Source organism: Pogona vitticeps, chromosome 7 (assembly GCF_051106095.1).
Source record: "Pogona vitticeps strain Pit_001003342236 chromosome 7, PviZW2.1, whole genome shotgun sequence".
NCBI classification, from domain to species: Eukaryota; Metazoa; Chordata; class Lepidosauria; order Squamata; family Agamidae; genus Pogona; species Pogona vitticeps.
Window position 1 is genome coordinate 22,288,676 of NC_135789.1, and position 18,507 is coordinate 22,307,182.

Here is an 18,507-nt window from a genome sequence, read left to right on the forward strand (position 1 = left end):
TGAATGAAAAATGTTCTTTGAACTTTTTCTGTTTCCCTTTCTGGCTGCTACTGAGAGGACCAAGCAACTCTATTCGTGCTATGACTTGCAGTCTCTCCACATGTCTCTGTTTCTTTGGCACAAATTAACTTCCCCCCTGGCCCCAATTTAAAACCTCTGCGCGTTTTCCCAAGATAATATAATCCTCCATAACATTTATTTAAACAGGAAATAATTCCAAATTAGAGAGCTACATTTCAAGATATTGCTGTTGCTTTTGAGCCAGTCTGTGAAATTCAGCTCAGAAGAACACAGGAAAAGCCTTGTTGAATTGGAGTAAAGATCCACCCACTTTCCACGCATGGCCACCCAGGCATACCTAGAAAGTTCTCAGGTTGGGCATGAAAACTATAGCCTTCCTCTGTTTTGTGTGCTAGCTAGCATTCAGAACTAAATTGCCAGAAGCTCCACTTAGAGGGCAGATTAGGGTAATATGTGGGTCTGGTCCTGGACCCCTTCCTGCTGATAAATTGCTGGCAGAAAGGAGATCTGTCCCCAGCAAAGCAGGGCGGGGGGGGGGGGGAGCAACAGTTACAATTCTTCTTTGAAACAAGTCTTACACTCTCTTGAATGAATGGGGGGAATGGGCTCCTGGGCTGCATCCACCCCAGATTCAGGGTGATTAAGACTAATAAACACTGACAGACCAAGCCAACCACCTTAAGCATTATTTACAGTTGAGGGAAAGGGAGGAGCAGAAAAAGCACCATCCTGCCTTTTCCCTACTCCCAAGCCCCATTTGGCATACATAAGCGACATCCTCCTCTACCCCACCCCTGCTTTCCCCATCCTGTTCTGTGTAACCTGGGATTGGGCTCTTCGCTTCTGTGGATGGAAGAGAAAGGTGTTGGTTTGTATCCTAACTAGAGGTGGGCACGAACTTCAGTTTGGAGGTTTCTGCTGGTTCCTATGCGCAGAACCACAGGTGCCACATGCTCCCTTCCCCTGCCTGGATCCCCCACTCATCTCCTCTTCATCTGTTCGACCACTCAGACAAGGAGGCAGGACAGGCAAACACATGTTCCTGCACTGGTTGAAGAGACGAAGGAGAGGAGGAGAGAAACACACTCTAATTGGTGAGTGGGTAATTGGCTGGGGAGGCGGGGAAAGAGAATACGTGGCATCTGTGGTGCTGTGTGTACGAACAACATGAACCTCCGAACCGAGGTTCATGCCCATCTCTAATACTAACACAAATGTAATTTCACACTTTCTGCAGGAATATGAATTCCAGAATGCCATTATGCTTCATTCTGCTATGCAGTTCTCTGATAAAAACAATGCACACCAAAATACATACATTAGAAAATATTACAAAAAAAATGCATACAGGGCTACGCACCCCGGGAGCAAGACACGCAAAACTATATACAACATGTTAAGGCTTTTTACCAGAGGAAAAAAATCTGACAGGCTGATGCTGAGCAGCAGTGGAATAAACTTGTGCTTCAAAAGGTTCAAACCTAGCAGAAAATGGAAGAGGCAGAGATGTCCAGCCATGCCTGCTCCCTGGAGGGTTAAACATGCTAGCAATAGATACAAACAGCCCAAGTCTTTTTTTTTTTTTTTGCCCATTTATTTCTATTGGAAAGTATTTTGCTTCAAGGAAAAGGAAATCAGCTTTACATGTAGCGCTAGTATTTTAACTTTCACAACAGGAGGAGAGATCATAATGGTTTTCCAACCATTGGAAAAGAATGTTTTTACAATTCAGTTTTTCTTGTCAGAGTGCTATTTTGCCCACCCTTGTTTGCAAACTGAAACTGTAACTATCTATAAACACACTGAATTCTCTTGATTTTCAAAGGCAACAGCAAAGCAGATACATTTGAGAAAGCAAAACCTCATTTGAAAGTTTGTAGCCCCTCCTGCTACTCACCCACCCCAGCAAAAACACACTGCTAGATTAAACAGTAGCATTGAACAGCCTCTTAATTCAATGAGAAACAGGAAGGGAATTCTGCAACAGAAATTTCCTGCCTACCATACACAAGGAAGAATATTTACTATTCAACTTTCAAAGCAGATAAGCCATGTTTCCCCATGTTTTTCTAGGTTTGCTAAAGCTTTAAGCTAAATTGGCTATTTTATAAGAGCGTCAAATGTTATAGAATTGGGGGCCTTTCTTTTTCTCAGCAGGATCCATCCCCTACGATCTACCGTGACACCTGCTAATGTTTCGTAGCCATTGGCTTCCTAGTCCACTGCAGGAGGGTAAGGGAAATTTCATGGACCGATAGTACTGAATGTCTCTGTCAGGAGGCACAGAATAACCCATGTCAGAGAAGGAAACAGCAAGTTTGTTGAAGAAGATCAAAGCAGAGCACTGGAGACTTCATGACTTTAGATTCCTTGCTTTCTGTAACCTTCCAAATCAAGAGTTTGGAAGACAGGGAGTGAGCTGTGCATGCACATGCTTTCCTTCTCCTACTCATGAGAAGGTTTGTTGAAACCATTACTTTCCTTGATTCAGGGCCAGTGGGTATATTTGTGGAAATCTCACAAACCATTATGTCTGTCTGAGTCCTTAAAAGGCCTTTTAAAAAAGAAACTGCAAGTGACTGGCTGGCCTTCAAGGCCAGGATGGGGCAAAAATTGGGATTAATGCAGCAAAGTCAGAGGAAGATGTGTTCTTCTCTGGGAAATCATTGCTAGACGTGCGGGGTATTGGTCACCTCTATCTATAAATGCAATTGGAGTTTCCAATAAATTAGTTTCCATAGCATGTGCTTATAGCTCATTTTGTGGTCATCACAATTATAATTTCTGTGTGAACAAAATTATTCCCCCAGGCACATTATATTGAGAAAGTGAGAATTACTTATTTTTTTTTTGACAGAAAGCTACTGCTGGAATCAACGGAATAAGTCAACTTTTTGGAGTTGCCAGATTTATCCTCAGGTATTGATTTGTCTTTCACCTGAGCTTGTAAATAACATCCTCTATTTGTAGGTTGAAGGAATGAGGTACAAGGGTGGAAACAGGGCATCGGTGGGCCCTCAGTGGTGACATGATTTACTATGTGTGTAGGAACAGGGAATGTGTGCCCCCCAGATGTTATTGGATTGCAGTACCCATCAGTCCTGGCCAACATAGCCCATGGTGAGATATGATGGGAGATGTAATCTAAGAGAATCCTGAGGGACACAGGTTGTCCACTGATGCTGGATATCTTTCTTGGGCTTCACTGCCACATGTCCCCATTGTCCCCATTTTCATGGAACTTGTGCAAATGGTCAGCATACCTGAAAGAGAGAGAAAGAGACAGAAAAAGAGAGAAATGACTGGATCAGCACACAGTAGTGTTGTTGTGAAAGCATCCATCCATTGGTTTTTTTTTTAAGTGATGAAAGAGTCAACCAAATCTCTGCCCTGGGAAGCTTGCAAATTAAGCCATAGCATGAGACAAATCTACAACCCACCCTCAAGTCCAATACCTTTCCAGTACCTACTTTTTAGCACAGTAGGCGGCACAATCTCTCCCAACACTCTCGCTCCAAGCAGTTTTGTAGAGGACCTGAGAAATGAAAGAAGAAGAAGAAGCCAAGAAAGGACATGAATTGCCGTATTGTGAATAAAAGTCCACTTTTTGCTAGGGCTTCTGATACAGTATTATCCTGCTTTAATGGAGAGTAAAATTTTTGATCTTTGGATCATACTCAGGAGAACTTTCTGGAGGATAAGCATGGGATCCTTAGTTTCTCTGCTCAGAAAACCTTTCACTTTTTACTTTCCAATATTTATTTGTTTCTTTATTTGTTTATAGAAGTACAAGAAAAAGTCATTGCACCTATTTTTTAAAACAGGCAGCTGCAAGGTATATTTCTTAACTACTATGATAATACTGTTTGTATTTTGGATAATAAAAAATGGACCCAAAGACTGTAGATATACTTGTTTGCTTATTTATTTACAGTATTATACTTTTAAACCATTCATTCATTAGGATGAATGTTATTTTAAAGTGTCATTTCTTACACTTTTAAGCTATTCACTATCTGGGTGGTGTGTTGTATTGAGATATATATTACAATAAAGCAAAAAGCAGTGGCTGAAGACTGCAGAATATGAAACCATATTCTTGGCCATATTCAAGCCATAACCATGGCTTGAAGAGCGGGATGAGCGCCGCCCCCTAGAGTTGGACAGGACTGGACAAAAATTGTCAAGGGGAACCTTTACCTTTACCTAAAATCACCTGGGGGTCATCTAGTCCAACCTCTGCTCAGGCAGGAAACTCACAGTTAAAGCATCATTAAGAGATGGCCATCCAGTAATAGATCTCTGACAGATGGCCAAATGACCTCTGTCCACCTTCATAAGAACATAAGAAGAGCCCTTCTGGATGAGTTGAAGGGCCCATCTGGTCCAGTTTCCTATATCTCACAGTGGTCCCATCTGATGACTCTGGGAGCACATGAGACAAATAGATACCTATCTCCTGATACTATACTCCTGCATCTGGTACGTATTTGGAGGAACCTTGCTTTTAAGACTGGAGATTATATATCCCCATTAGGAGGCTGTACTGCAATGGATGCAGGAGAATGGACTGAGGCTGAATCCGGACAAGACGGAGGTCCTGAAGGTGGGTGGCCCCGCCATTGGTGGTTTGGGAAACTCCCTCTCTTTTGGGGGAGGTGACTCTCACTGCGAAGAGTGAGGTTCACAGCTTGGGGGTCCATCTGGATCCGGTGCTCACCATGAAAACCCAGGTAGCGTCAGTGGTCCACTCCACCTATTTCCATCTCTGGCAGATTGCCCAGCTGCATCCCTATCTTGATGTTGGGGCGCTCTCTACTCTGGTCCATGTGCTTGTAATCTCGATATTAGACTACTGTAATGCGCTCTGCGTGGGGCTACCTTTGAGATTGATGTGGAAGCTTCAATTGGTGCAGAATGCAGCGGTCAGACTTCTCACTGGGGTGAGAGAATATCAGCATATTTCCCCCACTCTGGCTGCCTTGCATTGGCTGCCTGTTCATTTCCACATTGATTTCAAGGTGTTAATGATGACATATAAAGCCCTAAATGGTTTAGGACTTCAATATCTAGCGGAACGCCTCCTCCCACCTAGATCTACCCGAATCACTTGTTCTAGCCAGGATGGGCGGCTGAGGAGCCTAACGTTGAAGGAGGCCTGGACAGAAGGAACAAGAAACCAGGCCTTCTCAGCAGTGGCTCCTCGCCTCTTGAACAGTCTACCCGCAGAAATCTGCCTGGCTCCCCTGCTGGGTGTTTTTAACAGCAAACTTAAGACCTGGCTCTTTAGGCAGGCCTTCCATCCTGTCATCACCTAATCTATTCTTTGTTGTCTTGAATTATATTAATACTGTTTTTTTTTAAAAATTTTAGATTGCTTTTACTTTTATGTATTGTTGTCAGCCACCCAGAGTAGATTTCGGTCTAGATGGGCGGGGTATAAATTAATTAAATAAATGCTGTAAATAAATCATGGCTTGTAACCTGCAATGGACTTTTCTCCAGAAATCTGTCCTATCCCCTTTTAAAGGCATCTAGGCCAGATGCCATCACCAGATCCTGTGGCAAGGAGTTCCACAGACTCACAACACACTAGGTAAAGAAATCTGTTCTCACTCTCCCAAAACTCAGTTGGAGTGGATGTCTCTTGGTTCTGGTATTGCGTGAGAGGGAAAAGGGCTTCCCTCTATCCACTTTATCCATCCCCTGCATAATTTTATACGTATCAACCATGTCCCCCTTCAGACGCCTTTTCTCATGTAAGCCTCTCTGGAGGGTGCAGACCACAAATGAGTATCACAACTGTCTATAACTCTATGGAGTTCTAGGTTGTAGGAAAACATAGGGCAACACAAGGAAAACTCACCAATTATTAAAGACTAAATATTATAAAGGAAAAGCAATCGGGAAAAAATTCCGTACAATATTGGTTAAAGATCTGCTAAAAAGTAGCTTGTGTAAACTGTCAGTCTGGAATGTCACAAGTTAAATGCCTTGAATTAATGGAAAAGTCCTGTGTATTTTGAATGCATGTTTATCATAGGATAACCTGAATAGTATAAGGAAGGAATGCTCCCCATGTTTTTTCTGAATTCAGATTGACTCTCATTAACCACTCCAGAGAGTCCATGTAGTAGGGAATGGTTAGACTGGGATTGGGAAGTGCAGGTTCTTTTTCCCACTGAACTTTGAAAGCTCATACAGCATTAAGTGGGGGCCATTAATTCTTAGCAGCCGGGTTTCTGTTAATAATGCTGGGATAACACAGCTGATTTCTTGTATTGCATGTTCTTAATGTGTGAGGTAGTTGATACTGAGGGACAGGGCATAAGAAAGGTGAGGAAATGCTCCCTGCTTCTCTCTAGTGGCCAATTCTGATACTGCATCTTAGAAATAGTTTTTAAAATATGAATGATAAAACTAAATATTTTCCTTGTGACTTGGGATTGACAAGATAACCTCAACCTGCAAAATTAACAACATACCTGTAAAAGTAAGTGAAAAAGTAAGTGAAAATGCCCTTAAAAAGTAATATTGGGCAACAACTAGAGGTTAATTATTTGTTGTGATAATAGTTGTACAACTAATTATATTACTTGTTACCTGTTAAAGAAAACAATGTTACTTGTAACCAGTTACTTTTGAGCTCCGTCTTAACCTATGTTTACAGGGTGGTTGTAAAGAAAAAAACGGGACTGGGAGGAGTCAGAACAACAATGTAAAAACAGGGAGAAGAAATATATATCAATACATTTGGTTCAATGCAACCCTGTATTGCCCTAATGGTTTCAAGGGCACATTTTCCACATAAGTCTTTATTGGTCTGAAATAAATGCATCAGACCAGCTAAAAGGCATTATTTAACAGAAGGGCTGTTCCTTTTGAGTATGTTCTTGTTATCGATTAATATTGGCCTATTCATTCATTTGGAATGTTTTGTACTTCTGCGTTTTGCTCTTTCTTTCTTTTTGGCTACACTAGGCCAATCAATTTCTATATTGTCATCGTTACACTGTTGGTGTGATGAATCATGAAGACCTGAGTATGTACCGATTGTCCTGTACAGCATTGCATTGATTTTTGAAATCGTTCACTGGTTGTTTTGATTACTTCTTCATTTCTGGAACTGATTGGCTTCTTCATCTTCTCCTGTAACTGTGTCCATTGAGAAGCCAGCTTGGGTAGAGCAACTGCGAAAAAGAGGCTGTCAAATAAATTCAGCTTCTAAAAACCACAAGCGGCAGGAACTACCTTGGAAGGAGCATTTGTTCTAAAAGGCGTTCCTTTCCTCTGGGGTGGGAATACCTCTTTCCAAGACACAAGCAGGTTTAATCTAAAACAGTGGCTCTCAGCCTTGAGTAACCCAGGTGTTCTTGGACTGCAGCTCCCAGAAGCCCTTACCACCAGCTGTGCTGCCCAGGGTTTCTGGGAGTTGCAGTCCAAGAATATCTGGGGACCCAGTGTTGGGAACCCCCAATCTAAAACAAGCTTCCTTCATCAGAACAAATGTTTTTGTCTCAAAGGCCACGAGGAGCAGACAAGGACGGGTGGATTAATCAGCTCTAATGCATCTGATTAAATGTTGAAATATAAACAGTGGGCGATTCCTAAACCTCATGATGGGCTGTACTGGCTGACCTTCACTCCTGCATATTTTCTTGGCTAGAAGGCATGACAGAGGTTGGAGCCTAGCTATTATTCCCTTTGCCCGCCCTGCCAAGAGCCTCTGCACCGCCCCCCCCACATGTTAATCTTGTCTTGCTTGCCCTTATTAATGATAATGAAAGACATCTTTCCTTTTCCTCCCTCTTGGAGATAAATGAACCCCTCAGGAATTCTAGCAGGGAGGAACAGTATAATGAAACGTCAACAGGGACACAATGGGGCAAAGCATGGCAGCCATACAGCAGAATGTCAATCCTCTCGCCACTCCAGCTCCTGCCAGTCAGAGATAACGCCTCCTGGAAGAGAGTGTGTGTGTGTGTGTAAATCACATCAGTTCCAGAAATCCCATTCAGAAAGCCTCCAAATTAGGGACGATTGAAACTCACACAAAATGGGCAGAGATGGGGGCAGGAAAGCCCCTATGCGCGATGTGCAGCGAGTAAAAGGTAATGTCTATGCAGAGGTTATTTTGTCTTTGTTACCAGCAATGCTGCCCTTATGTTTGCACTACAGGCTCTGTCTAGCCGCGCTGGCCACTTGACCATGGAAGATTGTCTTTGGACAAACGCTGGCTCTATGGCTTGGAAACGGGGATGAGCACCGCCCCCTAGAATCGAAAATGACTGGACAAAAATTGTCAAGGGGAACCTTTACCTTTACCTTGACTTGCCATGAGCAATTGAGTGAGTCTGTAGGTCTACTCGGTTGGTGTAAAGGCTGCCAGTACCCTTTGATAGGCTGAGTATAGGGCAAAAGGGAGAGAGAGCAGAGCTTCTAAATTCAGAGGTTAGGAATTGCTGAGTTATAGCAAGGCTGTAACTCAGAAAAAAAAAGAGAAAACATGGGATTAAAAAAAGTCCTGGATCCCCTCCTTGGCAGTTCTTAACTAAAAAGATTTCAGTAAGCAGTGGGGGAAGGGAAGGGATACTATGGGCGAAACTTCTGCCTCTGGAGAGATGCTACCACTCATGGATGACTTGCTTGATTAGATGGTCTGACTTGGAATAAAGAGCTTTTATGCTCATCTTAATATGGAGGGGGACGCTGCTGGGTGGAAAGAGTGCATGACACTGCACTCATTCCAGTATGCCACCTATCCAAATACTTTAATCAGATGCCCAGGCACCTTGGCCTTCAGGATTATTCCCTTCTACGAGGTAGAAAATTTCTTGCTTACCAACTGGAGATTCCACTTGGTATGGCTATCTTCAGAGCACCTAGTATAGCCTGGGGTATCTCTGATGTTCAAGGCGTAGCTGGCATCCCAGCTCCTAGCTCAGTCTTGCTTTCCTAGGTGTACGACCGTTGGTTTTTGCCCCAATTCTGCCCCTTACCCATGGCTGTGCCCACTCTTGGCTACTGCGCTTTCCACTGCACCGGCCACAGTGGGAGCTGGCCACCATTGCTGTCCTCTTTGAGAAGGCAGGATATAAATGTAAGAAATATACCTGTTAAAAATTGTGGGATATGAATGAAATGTCCAGCCGCCTAGAGTGGTCCTCGCCCGACCAGATAGGCGGGATATAAAATAAATAAATTAATAAATATTTGTGTCATTAATTGATATAATTGCCTAGGTACCTTTACCTTAAAAAAAATCAATTTTGATATGCATCTTTTTCAACTTTTTCTGTGAGCCTTGGGGTCCCGTTCTGGGGAAAACAGGATACACAATTCCTTCCTTCCTGCTTTTGTTCCTTCTTTTTCTTTCCTATAGACAAACCTTCTCACTCAAGGTTCTGCAGGACTCCTTTCGAACTCAGTCCATTCATATGGAATGCCTGTCCCTCAAAGGCATTCTCAAACCTTGGCCAGCCCTGGAGACATGCAGTGACTGTACTGGCCGTTCCACACAACGATGAAAGGCAGAATCTCCAAATGTCATGCAGGACATTCTCTCCCTCGGGAAGAGTACGGGATAACCCTTACCCTTTCCCAGCGCACATCGAGATCTGTGGAGTCTCTACCACAGGATTATTTGGGGAGGGCTAAAGAACCCACCTTGCAGAGAGATGACTGGTGTTCAGCTGAAGCAGGCTCTGTTTTGCAGAGAATAGCCGCTCTTTGCCAGTGTGGTGTTGCAGTTAGCATGTTGACCTAAGACTTAGGAGAGCCATGACTTGGTTCTCCTAAATCACCCACTGAGCCATGAAAACTTGGGTCAGCCATTCTCTCTCAGCTTTACCTACCTTACAGGGTGGTTGTGAGGAGAAAAGCAAGACCCACACCCACCACCATGACTTTAGTGGAAGAAAGCCAAGCTATAAGGGAGCAAAAAGAAGTAAAGGAATAAATAAACCTTATTATGGGACCAATGAGGACCCGTTCTGGCCAGGCTGGTGGGCTTACTACTTCAGCGAGCCAGGAGTTGGCCTTCCTGACATGCTGTCCCCCAACAGATTGGGGGGGGGGGTGAGGATGCAGTGCCAGGAGACACCCTTGAGGGCACAACTGCAGCCATGGACCAGCTACTGCCTAAGCAGAGGCTGGCGGCCGGGGAGGAGGACTTATGGGTGGAACTGGGAGGCATGGGAGACTGAGGAGGTGAAGCTGTGGGAAGTCCAATCAAAGAAAGGCGGGGAGGTAATCCGCCAGCATGACATGGACATTGGCATCTGGGTGGACTTTCTGCTGCCATCCAAGAAAGCAGCTTGGGTACACTAGGATAAGGCTCTGCGTTGTGAAGCTCACCAGGCCTGATGCCACAACTGGGTGGACTAGGATAGCGATGGCAAACCTTTGGCACACTTGCCACAGGTGGCACACAGAGCCCTCTTTGTGGGCACGTGAGCCGTAAGTCACTGGATTGCTACCCCCAGCAGCCAAACCTGAGGAGGCGGCTGCAGCCGTACGCAGTGCTAACACCCTGACAGGATCCGGAGTAGCTGGTGGTAGTGGGCTGGCTGAGCTATAGGCAGTGGCAGGGTTGGGCACAACTGGAGGCGGATCCAGAGTGGGGTCTGGAGGCACCTCCGTGCCCATGATTCTCCCATCCACCGCTGCTTCCACCACCACTGCCGCCCACTGGGTTGTGTTTTTTTCCCTGGTTTGGGCACTTGTGCTCAAAAAAGTTTGCCATCACTGGACCAGGATAATCCCCCGCATCCAGAGCTTTCCTATGAACCTGCCAAACCAAAGAGAGGCAAAGCCCCTGGAGCCGCCCACCTCCTCCTCCTCAGGTGCCAGCTGGAGTGAGCCAGGTGCGTCTGTCACACAGCTGTGCCACAGCAGAAGCATGTAAGGCCTTTGGGTCAAGCCAAGCAGCTATTGATCCCTACAGCCATGTTGGGGGAGGTATCCATGCCACCCATCTGTTGGGACAAGCATGCAACGCTCCTCCTGCAGCACCCCCTGCTTGGCCCTCCTGCGGGGTGTAACAGGCTTAGTAGAAGAGAAGGACCTCCATTCCCCTTGTAAAGCCACTTCCCAGCCCAGGGTATAACCAAAGAGGTGCTGAGAGCAAAGTGAGCAATGCTCAGCTGGGCCACATTGGTTGAGTATTTTTGCTTTACGTTTACATTTGCTTTAATACACCCTTTCATGTTGTCATGGAGGTTGCCCCACACTTATGCACATGAATAAGTCATACATGTACATGAATATTCAACAGAGAGTAAAGACTGGCACAAATGTATCTCAACATTCAGATTCTTGGAGTAGATTTATTCAAATGAACGGGTCATGTCCTTGCATGAAACTTACCAGGAAAACTAGGCAGTGTAGGAGCAGAGTATAGAAGAAGGCAATGGTACGAGCTGTCTTATTGGAGAGGATGAGTCTTCCCTGCAAACAAAAGAAGGCACCATAGGCTGTTACGCAGAGTTTGGTATGTTTTGAGTCTTTAAAAAAATATTAGAATTCTGCACCAAGGAAAGACTACAAAATGTGCCACCTTGCTTAAATCTGACAATTTTAAATTGTATAATCCTTTGTTTTTATGTAATTTATTATTGGCTTGATGGTTGCAGGGAGGGGGCTTTCAGGTGCAGGCAGAATCAGGGAGAAACTGAACCCCCTACTCTTAGTAACTGGAAAAGAAATGTTATTTCACTCCCACCTGAGATTTCTAAGGGGCCTTGTCTGGCCACTTTGAAATGCATAAAAATTAGACCTAGAATGACGTGGCCAGAGCCCTACATTCGAAGCACTTCTAAAGGTATCTTCACATTCATAAGGACTAGAAACTTTTTATTTTAAAAGAAAATCCAATCTGCCAATTTTGACAGACACTTGGACATTTGGGATGGGCCTAGCTCTGTGCCAGAACACTGCTTGAACCACTTCATCAGCAAGGATGAGATCATGGGTAAGAACAGTTCCTTCTGGATCAGTTCAAAGGCCTCCTGAGCCTAGCCTGTTCTCACAGTGGCCAACCAGCTGCCCGTGGGAAGTCTGCCAGGAGAACATGACTGAAGGAAAAGGGGACTGGAGGCTATATCCTACGAAGAATGACTAAAAGAACAAGGTATGTTTAGCTGAACAAGGAGAAGACTGAAGGGAGACAAGAGAGCCGTCTTCCAAGATCTGAAGATTTGCCACAGGGAAGACGGCATCAATTGATTCTCCATTGTTCCTGAGGGTAGGACAAGAACCAACGGGTGGAAACTCGTCAGAGGGAGACCCAATCTGGAAGTAAGGAGGAATTTCCTGAAGGTGAGAACCATGAAGCAGTGGAACAGCTTGCCCCATTGTTGGAGGTTTTCAAGAAAAGATTGGACAGCCATCTGTCCGGGATGGGCCAGAAGACCTCCAACTTTGAGTATGAAACAGGGTAGAACATGTGGAAACAGCTAGAAGCCTTTCCAGCTGAGCCTGTGCTTCTTATTATGCCCACATTTGGGGCTCATTTTGAGAGAGGCGTGGCATGCCAGGCCTGGTCATGTACAGTTGAGAGCTACAGCAGGGCAAAAGGTCGACCTCCATGCACCCGTCAGGCTTGGCATTTCAAAGCAGCTGCCAAGGTGTGAACAAAGATCTGTCACTTCAGAGCAGGCCAGGCTAGCCTTGGTGACTCACAGTCTCCCTGCGGGTACTCTGGACACACAACTTTTCACAGCCAGGATTGTAATGCCTTTGTATGAATTTAGTGTGGCCATATTTGGAATACTGCATAGTGTTCCAGTTGACCTGTCTCCCCCAATTGGCCATTAAAAAGATATTGAAAGACCCCTTTGAAGAGTAAATCAACTTTCTCTAACCTAGTTCCTGCAGAAGTGCTGAAAAATCCTGTACATCAGGAGGACGAAGACTGTGCTACATCATGCTCCCCCCCAAAAAAATAATAATAATAGCCCTACATGTTCTTCAGGTTGACATCTATTACAGCCCTAGCTGCAGATATGCCAAAGATGTTCAGCAACTTCCCTTGCCACCTGTAAATGCTATTCACCTGACCATGGAGAGCTGAACTTGTGTAAGGTACCTAGATCCTTCCCATGGATTTTAGGACCAAGCTCACAGTGCCAGCAAATAAGTGTATATTTTCCACCCCTTTTCCTGAAGGGGAAAAGAGGTTGAAGGTCAAGATTACGAACAGAGGAGAACGTTTTGCTGGGCACACCAATCACATCTCAACAGCTTGACTTACCATGCCAAGGGTGGCTTTATCCCATGGGCTGAGACTCAGGTATTTCCTCTGACGCTCCTAGAAATTAAAAAAAAAGGTATATCACAAGGGCAGAGGCGAGAATACAATTCTCAACAACCAAAACCTGAAACTGAAGCCAGTTCTTTCCCTCTGACAATGGCCTCCTTGGTGCATATTTCAGTTCCATTTCAGTCTGCCCTGAGCTTAAAGACAGGCAGTCTCAAGTTCCCTTTCTTGTTTGTTCCTAAAGCCCACTAGGTCACTTCTGGCATCACCTTGGTACAGTAGGACCCCTGCTTCTGCAGGGGATTGATCCAAGCCCCCCTTCCCCACAGATGCCAAAAACCTTATACAGTGGTGCCTCACTTAACGATCACCTCGTTAAACAACGAAACTGCTTTACAATGAAGTTTTTGTGATCGCTATTGAGTTTGCAAAATGATGTTCCTATGGGGAAAATTCGCTTGACGATGATCGTTTTCCTGCTTCGGGAACCGATTTTTTGCTAGACGATGATTCTAAAACAGCTGATCGGTGGCTCTAAAAATGGCCGCCCACTGTGCAAAATGGCTCCCTGCTGTTTTTAGCATGGATTCCTCACTTTACAGGCACTGAAAAATGGCCGCCCTATGGAACATCTTCGCAAAACGAGCAGGTATTTCGCCCATTGGAATGCATTGAACGGTTTTCAATGCATTTCAATGGGTTTTTAAAAATTCGCTTGACAACGATTTCGCTTAACAGCGATTTGAATGGAATGGATTATCGTCATCAAGCGAGGCACCACTGTACAGGGATAATGGTGAGCCTTATACATAGCATGATTTCTGACTTCCTCTAGTGGCCAATTCTAGTAATTACATCATGGAAGTAGGTGTTTCTGTTTTTCATCTTTTAATATTTTTTATATTTTCAGACCAATAAGTGAAACAGTGGATACTGATCCTGCAGATGCAGGGGGCTTGTCCTAGCTTGTCATTTGGAAAATGTCAACATGAATTCCTGCTCTCCCAGGGTTGCAGACAAAATGACTCAGATTCTTCTTTATGCACCGTCTACCCCAGTAATTACACACAAGATACAATGTAAATGAAATGTTAGATTGTGAAATTAAAAAATATATTCATATGAATAATGTAATAAGAGTCAATGACAACAATATATCAATTGCTGCTAATATTAAAACTGCTACTAATTAATAATTTATCAATATATTAGTAATAATTTAATAGCTTTTTTCTGGTAGGGGTAACGTTTAGCAACTGCATATGAGCGTTCCTTACTATTATGCAGTGGTGGGACGGATACTGTACTTTTGCACCCAGCCCCGGGCCAAAAACCTCCCAGTTTCCATACCTTACGGCTGAAAGAGGTAAAGGGGTCCAAGCGTTCTTCATACTGTGAGGAGTAACGCATCTCTGTCTCGTCACTGCTGCTCCCCTAGACAAGGGACCCAAATAGGAGAGTCAGGACAGGTTTATGAGTGTCCATTCCCTCCTTGTTGATTTTTCTGCAAGACCATTTTCTCTTCTTGTTTCTAGCTGGTCATGGGTAAGATCAACTACATAACAAACCGGTGCCAGCGCTTGCTTTTCTTCCGCTTCCCTCCTCATTCCTTTTGTCTTGTAAACTTGCAAGTTAGGGCTCCCTGGTTTTCCTCTTGGTGTGTAAAAAGGCTCTTTGTCTTCTTCCATTGCTCCTAACCAGCAAGGAAAGAATGTGTTTCACCTTGTTCACGCTGGCACTGTTCATTCATTGTTTTAATATCAAGGTGGCTTTATCGAGTCGTGAAGGACTGTGTGTGGTGGAGACCCTGTCAGGCTTGTTTCTGTTACCACCGCACCCAAAACAGGATTGTGGCATTTCAGAAATGAGCAGAGTGCCTGCTAGCCATAATGGCTTGGCACATGAATAAGATGGAGAGATGTGCTAATAGGACAAGAAATGGATCCCAGTATTACTGGAAGAGGTCATGGATGGGCCCTTGATCCAGTCCTGCGGCATGTGTATTGTGGTTGTCTGAGCATGTGCAGAATTTAATTTCCTTACTGCTAAGGCATCAGATCAAGCCATGCTTCTCACTTTTACACAAAATATTAATTGCAGCAGTGACATAATACAAAATTGTTACTGAGGTTTTGCTTTCTCCCAGCTCTTGTGCTTTAGTCTTTCTCTCTGGTTATTTGCAACCTCTAGGCTGGCTTCTTGGTAGGTGCAAAATCCTAGCTGACTGATCTTGGGCGGTTGCATCTTGGAGTATGAAATGCATGTTTTTGGTACAGCCCAGATACACAACTGGCTGCAGCCCCAGTTTGGAACCCCCACAACTGTTCCTGGCAACTTCTTGTCAGCTAGCTATTGGTTTCCTGTGGCTGTAATTGTTGCAGAAGCACTTCTGTATACTACATCTCCTGTCACTCACTCAGCCTCACTAGATGATCCCAAGTTTTAGTACTATGAGAGAGAGAGAGAGAGAAACTGATGGCATTTGTCCTCTTGGTGGGGATGCAAAAATCTGTTAGTTTTATTCCAGTTCAGATTCTCAGTTTACTACAAGCTTTTTTATTCCATCTCATTTCTGTACGAGGTGAGAAGACTTGACTTCCCCCCACCCCACAGAATATCATGCTTAATTGTGTGTGTGGTAAAAAATACAAGTGCGCTTTATACATATTTTTGTTTTGACTAACGTGAGTATGTGTGCATTGCTTGAACATCTACATTTCTGACATTTATGCTTCATTTTATATATGCTGCCGCCTGCCTTGGAAATGCAGCCCAAGCCCAGCCGTTATGTGGATTCCTGAAGCAAGGTGGGTTTTGTTCCACGAGCTGCCTGAGGAGGTGGAAATACAAACTGCAGCCCATTTGTCATTGTTTCCTGGTGGTGGATCCCAGAAGTCTCTGGGAGAAGAACAGCTCTCTCTCCTGGAGAAAGAGGGGGATGCACACGGCTTGGAAAGGCCACAGGCAGGCTGCAAAGGCCCCCTCCTTCCTGTTGTCTGTTTATTATGGGCTGTCAAGTCAGACCTGACTTATAGAGACCCTAATAGGGTGTTCAAGGTCTATGAGGTTGTTAAGGTGTGGTTTTAAAAGTTCTTTCCCCCCCAGTGAGTTTCTGTGGCATCGCTGGGGAATCAAACCCACGTCTCCTGAGTCCTAGTCTATCACTCTCCCCACTGCACCACCCTGGGTAGCCCTTGTTGCTCATAGGCCAGACAATGCTGCTGCTGAATGTGGGAACTTGCAGGTCCAGACGGACCTCTCCTGAGTGGGGCCGTCAAGGGTGAGATGTTGAGGGCCCAAGCTTTGGCTCCACTGAGATTCGCGCGGCTCCCTCGCTGGGCATTTTTAAGAAACAACTAAAAACATTGATGTATAGGCGGGCCTTCCCAACAGAAAACCCTTGACGATCTTTTTTCTTATTCTGTTCTTTATTCTTTTTTATTATTTACGTTTCTGCTGTAAAGTCTTAAAATTACATTGTTGTTTTTACTGTAAGCCGCCTAGAGTGGTCTAATATGATCAGATAGGCGGGATAGAAATAAAATAAATAAATAAATAAATGAGCAGGGAAAGTTTAGTTTGTTCATCACACAGAAGACCATTAAGCAGCGATACTAAAATCACCTATGTATGGGGCAGCCTCTCTTATCTTCTTTCTGTGTTTGCTTCAATCAGTCATTCATTAGTCATCTCACCTCCCTTCGCTCCCACAATCGTGCCACCCAGCGAGCCTTCCACCTCCTCGGGCCCTGGAAAGGGCAGCACACTTACTCGGCCAGGGTAGCTTTGGAGGAACTTTATCTTCTCGTATAGCTTGATATTGTCGGCTCTCAGGTTGTCCAGCTCGCTCTGCAGGGCCTGCATGGTATGCTGCATGAGACGGTTTTCCTGCCAGAAAGCCAAAGGACAGGATCAAGGCCCTGCACGCTGAAGTATTCAAGAACTCTTTCTAAGTAAAACTGATCTTTCCGTGTGTCCCCTTTTCTGGCTGAGCTGTTTGTATCTCTCTTATTTTGTGGCTATGCTCTTATATGCTGCGTTGTGGTACAGTATGGCACACTGATGGGGTGATTACATGGCATTTAGAACGTTTCATATACGGTTGTCCCAGGATCCCTTCTGGAGGCAGAGTCTAATCCTGCTCCTCCTGCCCCCTCCTGCCCAGCCTTCAAGCCCAGCTCCTGTTTCTCATGGACAAAAGAGGCGAGGACGTGCAGGTCAGGGGGTTCCAGGAGAGCTGGAAAAGGAACTTTCTCAAGCTCTCCTCATCATTGTCCCGGACCCGAGAGCACTTTTAACTTCAGTGAAACCTACCGTTTCCAGTTCATGGTTCCGGGCTCGGAAGCGTTCTCTCTGACTGGAGATGATGGATAGGAGGGAATCCATCTGACTTTCTGGAATCTGGTTAGCTGGTGATGGTGGGTAACCTAGGACAGAGATCACGATGAAAGAGTTTGTGATGGCTACTGAGAGGCCACTGGGAGAGGCAAACGGCCCTCTCCACCTGCAGTAGCAAGTGCGCGCTTCCCTCGCCCTAGCCAGAAGTGGCTCCTCTCTCTTATTTAGGCAGTTCCAAGCAAAAGCACATCCAAAGCAGCTCACCGTAACCATGGAGGCAAAAACAGATTTAGTGGTGGCTCTGGCTCCCTTTTATTTTGTTGCTCAGGGACCAAGCGGCACCTTAGCTTACAAGGCCCATTATCAACGTGACTTACGTAGTGCCTGCCCTATTTTGCATCTTCTTTCCTAAGCCACCTTTTTGCACCACATTCAAATGGGCAGATTTCAGGGTTCCTTGGTGGGTGGGTGGAATAAAGCTCATGCTGCAAGCTGCAGGGAGTGCTCACCAGGGCAAAAGTGAAATGGGCCAGATGGGAAACACTGGTGATACAACTGCTATCTTATTCACAGCATGGGCTAATGCAACAAACCCTCCCTGGTGCTGGTTAGACAACTTACCATAGAAAAGAGCTGTTGCTTCTTTAATAGGCTCCGGGATGTTCTCCAAGTTTTGAATGGCAGCCCCCTTTGAGAAGTAAATCGAGAAGGAGTGTGGATCTGTGAGCATGTGGCCCTACAAATGGGTTTCCCCACCACTTTGACAATTAGGGGGGGGGAACCATACATACTCCACCTGCAACCTCTCTTGTGAATACTCACACAGAAGATAGACTGTGATCCACTGGTCAATTACTGTTTTATTTGTTAGGTACATTAACAGCCCACCA

General features: G+C 44.9%; 1 protein-coding gene across 1 annotated transcript in view; it reads right to left on the minus strand.

The window, feature by feature from the left end:
- Positions 1–1,593: 1,593 nt before the first annotated feature.
- Positions 1,594–18,507, minus strand: part of CUX1 (cut like homeobox 1) — a 328,228-nt gene continuing 311,314 nt past the window's right edge. Inside the window, exons 16-23 of the mRNA XM_072978284.2 lie at positions 18,239–18,305; positions 17,594–17,706; positions 17,051–17,167; positions 14,630–14,713; positions 13,274–13,330; positions 11,389–11,469; positions 3,492–3,556; positions 1,594–3,284 (exon numbers count right to left, since the gene is read on the minus strand). Coding sequence (XP_072834385.2) covers positions 3,224–3,284; positions 3,492–3,556; positions 11,389–11,469; positions 13,274–13,330; positions 14,630–14,713; positions 17,051–17,167; positions 17,594–17,706; positions 18,239–18,305 — 645 coding nt within the window. The 3' untranslated portion in view covers positions 1,594–3,223. The remainder of the gene's footprint in view (positions 3,285–3,491; positions 3,557–11,388; positions 11,470–13,273; positions 13,331–14,629; positions 14,714–17,050; positions 17,168–17,593; positions 17,707–18,238; positions 18,306–18,507) is intronic.